At 38.8% G+C, this 12,204-nt stretch overlaps 1 protein-coding gene across 2 annotated transcripts in view; it reads right to left on the reverse strand.

Annotated features, from left to right (window-relative positions):
- GSTCD (glutathione S-transferase, C-terminal domain containing) overlaps window positions 1-12,204 on the reverse strand; it is a 204,947-nt gene that overhangs the window by 140,939 nt on the left and 51,804 nt on the right. For both annotated transcript variants that reach the window (XM_006874552.1, XM_006874553.1), the window contains one exon: window positions 4,572-4,823. In XM_006874552.1, coding sequence (XP_006874614.1) covers window positions 4,572-4,823 — 252 coding nt within the window. The remainder of the gene's footprint in view (window positions 1-4,571; window positions 4,824-12,204) is intronic.

Genomic DNA, 12,204 nt, shown 5'->3' on the forward strand with positions numbered 1-12,204 from the left:
GGAGCGGGGGGGGGCAATTCACAAGAAGGGGGAGGGGAATGGAAGAACAAGGCTGATGGGTGAACAGGTTCTCATGGGCTAAGTGAGACAGAGGTAAATGATGATTTATGCACAACCTTGGAACAACAGCACTCTGGGAAAAAGGAATGGAGGCATGGTTTGAAGTGGTAAAAGAGGGGAATAATGTTAAGATGCTTGGTTGTCTTTTGAATCTTGGTTTCCCTTGCTTACCATTGTAAAATAGACACTTGAAGGGGGAGAAAGGAGTAGCTAGAAACATCACTACAGAAAACTTGTAAGTCTGTCTTCAGTCTATAACTGATTGGAATACCTTAAAGGGGGCTAGAAGTTGCCCAGTGAAAGAGGCTTCCGGTGGAGCCCTTACTTTGCATAAGACCATAGGTGGAATCCAGAACCCCATCCAGAACTGACTGAGGTAGGAAATTTCCACTGGAAAGGATGAGTAGACCAGCCTGGAGTGGCTAGAAGAACAGAAGATACTGTGTGAAAGAAAGACTGGCAGGAAAAATCTGAAACAATAAATGCAGTCTGATTGATTACTACAAGTAAACTGTTCACCCAGGAACCATCAAGACAAGTGGTTGGGACCCCTCAGAGCAAATCCCCTTCTAAGACTGAGACTCAATGGGAATACATGAGTAGGAATGTGGTCTGGCTTGTGACCACATAAGTCATCGATAAGGGGAAGAGGGGGTAAAAACAGCAATGTAGTTGCAAGCTAAGTCTGACCACATTCAATAGATCCCTGTGAACCTGAGTGGAGACCTGGTTGGCCAACAGTATGGAAAGACCTGGGGACTCCTGGCCCCAGAGGAAGTGACATGGCCACAGAAGACTAAAATGGAGAGTTAATTGTCCAGCTGCTATGAAGTGAGGGGAGACGCACAAGAATACCCATACTTTCAGATAGTACCCACTTGACCTGGCTTTGATGGCTAGATGATCAGAACTCGACTAGAAGAAAAAAGAAGGGGGGGAGGGGGAAGCATCACTTGCTACAATTTGATGAACTTTATCTATACTTATGGATATAGTAGCTCATAAAAGGGCACAAATCTTTACAGCAAGGAATACTCCCACCCCCTCGGTACACAGGGTTGACAGGGATGGACAACTTAGATATTGTGGGGCCTATAAATGGGGGGGGGGGGCTATAAAGGCAAGAAGTGACTGGCTTACAAGCTTTCAAGAGGGAGCCTAGTTCCAGATGGGGCGGGGGAAGGTAGAATCACCATGGAATTATTTCCAATCCATTGGGACCGGGCTGGCGAAAGGAAATGGGGTTAAGACTGTTGTGGTACAATAGTGAATAATTGCCATCAGGTCTCATTGTGAGGGTAGGAAATATAGAGGTAGATGTTTTTTGACAAAAGAAGGAGAGTGATTGATTTTGCAGCCCAGGAGTGGAGGTCCCTGGGACCATCAAGTGAGAAGAATGAAGAGCAGGATCCTACTGCGAGAGGCAGTGATGCCAGGGACGGAGACAGAGACGATGAAGTGGACAGATGGAGCCACTGGGGACATTGGACTCAGGGAGGGAGAAGGGTGTGTGCTGGGGTCATGGGAGCGGGCCTGTGATGTACCCTTTGTGTATTTGATGATGCATGGAAGGGATTGTAATCACTGCAATGAAATGAAATACGATAGGATGAGTGTAAAGCTGATGTTCTCCCATCTAAACCTCACAATAAAAACATAAAAAAAAAAGAGTGTGCAGGGGAAGGTTGAGTCCCCACTGAATAGTTTTCTTCTTGCTACATGGCTCTGGTACGAAGAGATAGGGATAAGATTCTTATGATTCTGTAGTGAGTAATTGTTACCATGACTAACTGCGACTGTCACAACTGTAAAGGTAGAAGTTTTGTAACATAAAGAGGGGAGTAGTTAATGTTATAGTCCAGGAACAGAGGATCCTAGGACGATCAAGGGAGAAGAGCACGAGCGGAATGTGGAACCCTATCCAGAGAGGCAGCCACACCAGAGGTGGAGGCAGAGATAAGGACATGGAGAAAGAGAGCCACTGAGAACTGCTGACTCATGGAAAGAGAAAGACTGAATGCTGGCGGGTAGGAGGAAGGCTTACAGAATTTGCCCTTTGTTTAAATACAATATAATAAATAATTATTATCTATCCCCCACAAAAAAATAACAAAAACAGAGGGAATGGAAGCAAATGCTGTTGAATGATGATACACAGAAAAGACTGTAATCATTGCAATGAAACGATAAGCATAAAATCAATGTTCTCCCATGTAAATTATCATTCAATTCACAATAAAAACTTAGAAAAAAAGTTAGTGGAAAAATTAAATTTAATTCTCTTTAAACCCATCACTCCACAAACTTTTTGAAACCCCACCATATATACGTATGTATTTGTAAAAAAAAAAAAAAAAAAGAAAGAAAATGGAGGAATTTACAGAGTTCGTGCACCAAAAAAAATGATGGATGTTCAACCATTTCAAGAAGTAACATATGATCAAGAAGCATTGGTGTTGAAAGAAGAAATCTAATGTGCATTGAAGGCATTGGCAAAGAACAAGGCTCTGGGAATTGATGGAATACAATTTACATTGCATCTCAATGTAAAGAAATTTTTCAACAAATGGAGAGGCACTCACTCATCTATGCCAAGGAATTTGGAAGACAGCTACTTGGCCAACTGACTGTAAGAAATCCATATTTATATTCATTCTAAAAAGAGATGACCCAACAGAATACATAAATTACTGGAAAATATCATTAATATCACATGCAATAAAATTTTGCTAAAGATAATTCAAAAATGGCTATAACAGTACATTGACAGGGAATTTCTAGAGGTTCAAGCAGGACTCAGATGAGGACATGGAATGAGAGTTATCATGGCTGACATCAGATGTGTCTTGGCTAAAAGCAGAGAATACCACAGAGATGTTTACCTGTGCTTACTGACTATGCAAAGGCTTTCAACTGCGTGGATCATGACAAGCTATGAACAACATTACAGAGAAGAGTATTCAGGAACTCATGAGGAACCTGTACATACACCAAGAAACAGTCATCTGAAGAAAACAAGGGGACACTGAATGGGTTAAAACCAGGAAATATGTGTGCTAGGTTTTATTTAATTTATGCTGAGCAAATAATACAAGGAACTGGATTACATGAAGAGGAATGTGGCATCAGGATTAGAGGGAAACTCATTAACAACCTGAGATATACAAATGATACAATCTTGCTTACTAAAAGGCAAGAGGACCTGAAATACTTACTGATAAAAATCAAAGACGACAGCCTTTGATGGGTTGCATCTCAATGTAAAGAAAACAAAAATCCTCACTAATGGACAGATAAGTAACATCCATATAAATAGAGAGAAGATTGAAGTTGTCAAAGACTTCATTTTGCTTGGTTCAACTATCAACATTCATGGAAGCAACAGTCAAGAAATCGAAGGATGTATTGCATTAGGCAAATCTGCTGCAAAAGACCTCTCTTTAAAGTGTTCAAGAACATAGATGTCAGTTTGAGGGCTAAGTGTACCTGACTCAAGCCATGGCACTTTCAATAGCCTCATGCATGAGAACACTGGACAACAGATAAGGAAGATCATACAATAATTTGATACATTAGAGTTATGGTGTTACAGAAAAATATTTAAAATACCATGGATTGCCAGATGAACAAACAAATCTGTGTTGGAAGAAGTACAATCAGAATGCTCCTTAGAAGCCGAATTGGCCAGATTTCGTCTCTTATACTTCAGATATACTATGAAGAGGGACCAATCCCTGGAGAAGGACATCGTGTTTGGTAAATTGGAGGGGGAGCAAAAAAGAGGGATACCCAATGAGTTGGATTGACACTGTAGCTGCAGCAATGGGCACAAGCGTAACAATGATTGTGAGGTTGATGCAGGACTGGGCAGTGTTTTGTTCTGTTGTACAAAAGACCTCTAGGAGTTGAAACCAACTCGACAACACGTAACAATTATGCAATAAAGTCACTAAACTCAAAGAATGAAGTAAAACCAAAATCCAAAGATTTCAAAATAGGTAACACCTTAGAAAATAAATAGGTATATTCAGTTTTATATATCTTTAACTTCATATTATCATTTTAAAATAGAAAAAGACAGTCAAAATCTTGCAACTGATGAAAACATTTCACTTAACCAGGTATGATATTACCTTGGTCAAAGTCTTAAATATAATTTAAAATTATATATATATATATATATATATATATGAAAGAAAAACAACCTTTTCAAAAGCACATATTGAGTCCAAAGGTACAGAAATAGAAATTTTCAATTTAACTATATTTCACATGAGGCTTTCTGCTCCAGCAAAGATTTACAGCCTTAGCAATCCTATATAGGGTTGGAATGAGACAGAACAGATAGTTAAAAACAATATTCTTCACATGAATGATGTAAAAGACTAGTGAAAATAATTGTCAAAAAGTGACTCAAGACACTTGCTACTAAAAAAACTGAGAACATGCATAATGTCAAAATTTGACTATAAACATTATCATATGGATTTAAAAATTAATAATTTAATTACCATTAACTTGGTCATAGTTGGCCTTGGCCCTCCTATAAATGAAGGATCATTTTGCTCCTCTACATCTTGGATCTCACATAGATTTGGATGCTGCTCAGTTGAGGTAGTCAGTAATTCTGGTAAATCAAGAAATTGGATTCCACACTGAGAAGCTGCTGCTTTTACTCTGGGTACTTCCTGAATCCTCTGGTACCAAGATGCCAGCAACGGAAATTCTACCAGCTTTTCAGAAAGTTTCTTACAGATAATTACCTAGGCACAAAGAGAGTAAAACATATTATATGTGGTTTGTTTATAGCTGCATTGAGGTACACTTTAGAAACAATAAAATACATCCATTTTGAACCAATGAGTTTCAGTAAATTTATACAGTTGTGCAACCATTAGCAAATCCAAATTTAGAACACTTCCATCACCCCAAAAAGTTCACTTGTGCCCATTGTGTTCAATCTCTTCTCCTATGACCAGTGGCAAGTAAACATTGATGTGTTCTCTGCCTCTATAATTTGCCTCTTCTAGACTTTAACACAAATGGAGCCATACAATATGCAATTCTTTTTTTATGTTGAGTCAGTTCTGACTCTTAGAGACCCTGTATGGGGTTTCCAAGGAGAGACTGACTGGTGGGTTTGAACCACCAACCTTATGGTTAGCAATACAGTGCTGATCCTATCATTAATTCATAGAATTGTATTTTTCACTAGTTTCTTTCTTTGAATTGATGGATATTAAATATGTAGTTAGTTATACCAAGGAGCTCTGGTACCACAGTGGTTATGAGTACAGCTGCTAACCTCAAGGTCAGCATTTTGAAACTACCAGCTGATTCACAGGAGAAAGATGAGACATTCTGCTCCCATAAAGACTTACAGCCTCGGAAACCCTACGCAGGGTTGCTGTAAGTCGAAATGGACACCACGGCACATCACCACCACCACCATGTAGTTATACCAATTTTATTTATCCATCCACCAGTTGAGAGACATAGGATTTTTTTCTGGCTTGGGGCTATTATAAATAATTCTGCAATACACATTCATGCACAAATTTTTATGTGGAAATACCTTCATTTCTTATGAATGGCAATGTTGGAGTAAAATCACTAAGTCGTATGGTAAACATATGTTTAATGTTTTAACAAACTGTCAAACATCCCCAGTGGCTGTACCATTTAACATTTTTACTATTATTGTATGAAGATTCTGGTTCCTTACATTTTAGTCATTCTGGTTAGTGTACAGAAATATCTCACTGTGATTTTAATTTATATTTCCATGTAACTAATGATCTTGAGCATTTTTCATGTGCATATTTGCTATTCACATAACTTCTGTAAAGTGTCTTTCTGTTTTTATAATTCAATTTACAATATAAAAATTTGGGGCAACTCTTACATTTGGGGTTATTATTTACATATTACACATGGATTAATGTATGAATCCACCAAAATGCTTTGGTTAAGAAATCTGAAATATAGAAAAATTCTTAATATATTTTCTCTTACTAATATTTCTTAATTTTTGAGAAATTATAATGGAGAAAACAAAATTGACCCATAAAATGACTGTACAGCTAAGTACTGTCAATATTAAATTACAAAACCAAAAAGAACACATTTAGAGGGACTTCTGGCATAATGACATCCTACACAGACACTCCACATGGATCACCTACAACAAAGATACAAGAGGCCAAATGAAACAGACACAGAAAAAAATCCTGGATCCCTGAACTTCAGAGGAAAGTATAGAGAAGTGGATTGAGTATTTGCTTAGAGGAGAAGCTGAGCAGAGATGGCAAGAGGGTGAACAGTTGGCAAGATGTAGCACGGACATCTTAAATGTTTGTGAGCAGCTTTGGTGTGACATAAAGTGGCCTGGCAGAACACATTCACACAGGGGACAGGAAAGGTGTGAGTCCTTCTTTTTCCCTATGCTTCTTTCCCTATCCACCTCCAGCACAGGCCCTGCTCATCAGAGCTTGGCTTCTTTGGTGCCTGGATTCAGGTGGACTTGGTCCAGGACTTTAACCTGTAGTCACCAGACCAACATTAGTCTAGGAGAGAGCCTCAGAATCACCTAACGGTGTCCCCAGCTGCCCTGCTGTCCTAATAGACACTGAAGCACGCTCCATCATGGGCCTTCATGAACTACTGCATTGAGTGCCCTAACATTTAGGCCTATAGGAAGCCATCGAAGGCTAGGAACACCACTGTCTCATCCCTCTTGCACCCACCTTGTGAAGTCCTTGACTGGCAAGAGTCCAAAAGAGTTTTCTCTGTGGGTCCAACAGCTACACTGTTTTTTGTTTTGTTTTAGTTTTGGTTTTATCTTTCCACCATTTTGTTGTTTTTGCTTGTTTAGCCTTCTTCACTTTCCAGGCCCTAGAATTTTATCTCTGCTTTTCTTTTTACTTCTTTTCTTCTGTTTCTCATTTCTCCTCATCCTTTTTTTTTCTTTTCATCTTTCTTTACTACTCTCTATTCTTTTTCTCTCTTCATCGTCACTTTCCCTAGTTTCTGTTTTTCTTTTCTTCCTTTTATTTCTTCTCTTCTTTTTCTCTTCTATAGCTCCATTTTCCTGTTTCTTTCTTTTTTGCAGACAAATGATTTATTCATTAAAATAACTTTTGTTTAATAATATTAATGGTGACTACATGTGGACCTTGCCAGATGGAATATAAAAGAATCAACTAAACTATATCTGTGGAAAGACATGATAGATAAGTTCAATATCATCAGTCAGGAAAAAGTCAAGAGAAGATTGTGGAATACAGCAACAGTTGCTTATATGCAAGTTCAAATTGTAGCTGAAGGAAATTAAACAAGTCCATGAGAACCAAAGCAGGACTTCAATTATATCCCACCTGAACTTAGAGGTGAATTTAAACATAAATTTACGGCATTGATCATCAAAGACTAGTCAAGTTATGGTATGAAAATAAGGACATGATACATGAAGAAAGTCATTAAAAAGAAAGAAAAGAACAAAGTGGATGTCAGAAGAGACACTGAAACTTTCTACTGAACAGAGAAAACTAAAGGGATTGGAAGAAAGGATGACATAAGAGCTTGACAGAAGATTTCAAAAGGCAGACAGAAAACAAAATCTATTATTAAAGCGAAATAGGCAAAGATCTGGCATTAGAACGAGACACTAAGCATTTCTCATGAAATAAGAACTAAAGTAAAATTCAAGCCTTGGGTTGTAATATTGAAGGATTCTATGGGTAAAATTTACCACGTGTCTGTCAGTTTGTCATATGGTGGTGGCTTCTGTGTTGCTATAATTCTGGACAATATGCCACCAGTATTTTTTTTTTTCTTTTTTTTGCTAGAAAACGTGCCTTATTTCCCCTCTTTTTTTTTTTTTTTTTTAAAGCTTCTATTGTGAATTGAGTGACAGTTTCCAAAGGAGAACACCAGTTTGCACTTATCCTATCATACTGCATTTCATTGCAATGATTACAATTCCCTTCATGCATCATAATTCAGCAGTATTTGCTTCTATTCTCTGTTTTTGTTTTTGTTTATTTGATGTATACAAAAAACACTCAGGAATATGTAATTATTTAAGCAACCCAAGGACACATTCTGCAAGCCTGCCTCCTGGCTGCCAGCACAAAGCCTTTCTCATTCCATAAGTCTGGAGTCCTCAGCTGCTCTATCTTTCCATGTCATCATCTCTGCCCTCATCTCTGGTATCGCTGCATCTCTGGATAGGGTCCCACATTCCTCTCATGCTCTTCTCCCTTGATGGTCCTAGGTCCTCTGTTCCTGGAATGTAAGATTAACTACTCCCCTCTTTATGTTACAAAAATCTATCTTTACAGATGTGACAATCTCAATTAGTCATGATAATAATTACTCACTATTGAATCATAAGACCCTTATCCCCATCTCCTTTCACCAGACCCTTCTAGACAAAATGAAAACTATTCAGTAAAAATTCTGCCTTCCCTGCACACTCTGAAACAATCCCGTATTGAAAACTTGTAAGCCAGACACTTTGTGTTTTTATAGCTACTCCTCGTCCCCCGATTTCAGGTAGCCAATGTCTAAGTTGCCTGTCCTGATAAAACCCATGTACAAAGAGGATAGGTTTGATCCTTGATGTAAAGACTCCTTCCCTCTCAGTTGGTATTTTGAGCTACTACATCCATAAGTAGGACTCTGGTAGCTTAGTTGTTACGAATCAGGCTGCTAACCTCAGGGTCAGCAGTTTAAAACTATCAGCTGCTCCATAGGAGAAAGATGAGGCTTTCTACTCCTGTAAATATTTACAGCCTTAGAAACCCTGTACAGGGCAGCTATGAGTAGGAATTGACTCCATGGCATATAACCACCACCGCCACATCCATAAGTATATATCAAGTTCATCAAATTATAGCAATTTGCACTTGTTTCCCTTATCAAATTTCTTTATCTTCTTCTAGCTGGAAACCCTATACAGGGTAGCTATGGGTTGGAACCGACTCTACTGACAACAACAAGAAGTCAAGTTCTGATCATCAAGCCATTGAAGCTAGGTCAAATGGGTACTATCTGCAAGTTTGGGCATTCTTGTACATCTCCCCTCACTTCATATCAGCTGGAAGATTCACTCTGTGGCTAGGTCCTTGTCAATGGGCTTAGGAGTCCTCTGGTCTCACCACACTTCTAACCAACCAGCCCTTCCTCTTCTCTCTCTCTTCTCCAGGTCGATGGCCTGTCCACCTTTTATCTTTTCAAAGATTATATTCCATTTATCTGGTTGCTGCCTGTGTTTTTTTCTTTTTTCTGTTTATTATTTTCTCTTTTCATTATTTGTTCTTTATTTGTGTATTCTATTTTGTTTTCTTGCATGTGTGTGAGAGGGGTTTTCTCATCTTTCCTACCCAATAGGAGACAGCAACTGTGACCATATAGGCCAGCCACAACCATACCCTCTGCAGCTTCATCTACTGGGCAAGAGCCAAGACAAGCTCCTATATCACCTGATCAATGACAGACAGCAGCCAACACCAGGCAAAACTACCTTAAACTGAGGTATTTGAATGTAGAATAATGTACACACTTCCATTCTCTACACCCTCAGGAGACAGTGAGAGCCTAAGAGCATATCAACATACAATCAACAATTAAATACAAATAAGACAACACCAAAATGCTCAAGAAACAACAGCCCATTTTACTTACACGAAGAAACAAAAGAAAATAGCCTAAACAACTGACTAAGATTCAGAACTAGAAAACAATTCTGAGATATAAAAAGTAATTCAACTAATTGAAAAAGAATTCAAAAGAATATTTGTTGCTGTTGTTAAGTGCCTTTGATTTGGTCCCAACCCATAGTAACCCTGTATAGGTTTTCAAGGTGTGGCTGGTGGATTTGAACCACCAACCTTGTGGTTCAAACCACCTTTGCAGTCCAGTGCATTAACCCAGATGCACCACACCAGGACTCCAAAGAATACCTTCAAAAGATCGGTGGAAAGATCAAGTAAAGCAAAGAGAAAAACATGTTAGCTGAATTCAGAAAAACACTATAGAAACAAACATACAAAATAAATGTAAATTTTGAAAGGATACCTGTAATTAGAAATCCAGAAGATTAATACTAAGATTTCAGATATGCACAATACACTGAAAGGGAAAAGGAATAGATTCAAAGCAATGGAAGCCTGAATTAGTGAGCTTGAAGATAAAACTCTCAATGAGTATACTAGACAAACACTCATAATAAAATATGAATAAATCCTGAGTTATTGGGGCACCATGAAGAGGAATAAGGAGTTCTGGTAGTGTAGTGGTTACAAACTGGGCTGCAAACTGCAAGGTCAGCAGTTCAAAACTACCAGCTCTTCCGTGGGAGATGAGACTTTCTGCTCCCGTAAAGATTTACAGCCTCAGAAACCCTGCACAGGGTCACTATGAGTCAGAACCGACTCCATGGCACATAACAATGAGGAGGAATAAATAACATAGGTGATTAGAATTCCAAAACAGAGAGACAATAAAAAGCACAGAGAAAATTGTTACAGAGTTCCCTAACATCATGAAAGATGAAAAAAAGCATACAAGGAGATATAAGAAACCCAAAAAGAAAACATCTCAAAAGAAAATCACCAAGACATATTATAATCAGACTTACCAAAACCAAAGACAATGAAAGAATCCTGAGAGCAGCTCAGGAAAAACGAAAAGTGACCTACAAAAGAGAACCAATAAGACAAAGTTCTAATTTCTCAGCAGAAACCAGGCAGGCAAGAAGGCAATGAAATGACACACACAAAACTCCAAAGCAAGAAATTGTCAACCAAGAATCATATACCCAGCAAAGCTGTCCTTCAAATATGACAGCGAAATTAGGACATTTCCAGATAAAACAGAAATTAAAGGAATGTATAATGACTAGACCAACTTTACAAAATGCTAAAGCATATTCTTAGGGCTGAGAACCAATAACAGCAGACAACAACCTGAGCAGAAGTGGGGGAAATGCAGCAATGTAGACATGGGATGAGTTTGGTCTGCTTCCATAGATACCCGATGACCTTGAGATGAGACAGAGATGTGAGAGAAGAGGAAAGGCTGGCTGATTTGAAGTCCAGAGAGACGTGTGATCACTGGAGCCTGAGGACACTGACCTAACCACTGGAGCTAAAGTTAAGAGTGAAGCGGCCAGCTGGCCTGAAGTGAAGGGAGCCTGGTGAGAACTCTCAAACTTGCAGATAGCACCCATATGACCTAGCTTGGATGGCTTGCTAAGCAGAACTCAATCAGATGAAAACAAAGATGTTTGATACAGAGAGCATAAATTGCTACAACTTGATGAACTGGATCTTTGCATAGGGATGCAGTTGCACAAAATTCCAAGCAAAAGAGAAAATTTCTGCATATCCAAGATCAAGCTTGCCTCCTCAGCACACTAGATTGTTAGGGACAGGCAACTTAGACTTTGGCTATCAAAATTGGGATGCTATAAAAACACTAAGTAACTGGCTTACAAGGTTTCATGAGGGAACTTAGTGTCATAATGAGTGGGGTGAGATAGATTCTCTACTGAATAGGTTTCCTGTTGTCTAGATGGGTTGGGTGCTGATGGAGATAGGATTTTATGACTCAGTTGTGAGTAACTGTAATCAATGACGATTGATTGTAATCAATGTAATGACAGTGGTGGTAATGGTTGTTATGTGCCGTGGAGTCGGTTCCAACTCACAGCGAATGTAAAAGGAAGGAGCAGTTAATCTGTCATTTCAGAAACAGGACCCTAGAACCATCAAGAGGGAAGAGCATGAGAGGAGCAAGGGATCCTAATCAGAAAAGCAGTGACAACAGAGATGATGTCAGAGGCGATGGTAGAGACAGAGCATCAGACAACTATAGGCCCCTAGACGGAGAAAGGCCATGTGCCTGAGGGCAGGAGGCTGGTTTGCAAAATTTGCCCTTTGACTATTTAAATGAATATATATTTTCAATGTGGTATGTGTACATCAAAAAAAAAACAAAAACAAAAAGGGGGAGGTAATAGAGATAAATACTGTTAGCTGATGGTGTGTGGAGGGGATTGTAATCATTGCAATGATTGATTGAATGTAAAACTGATGATCTGCCACATAGATTTTTACTCTATTCACAATTGTTGTTGTT

This window comes from Chrysochloris asiatica, unplaced genomic scaffold, assembly GCF_000296735.1.
Source record: "Chrysochloris asiatica unplaced genomic scaffold, ChrAsi1.0 scaffold00285, whole genome shotgun sequence".
NCBI classification, from domain to species: domain Eukaryota; kingdom Metazoa; phylum Chordata; class Mammalia; order Afrosoricida; family Chrysochloridae; genus Chrysochloris; species Chrysochloris asiatica.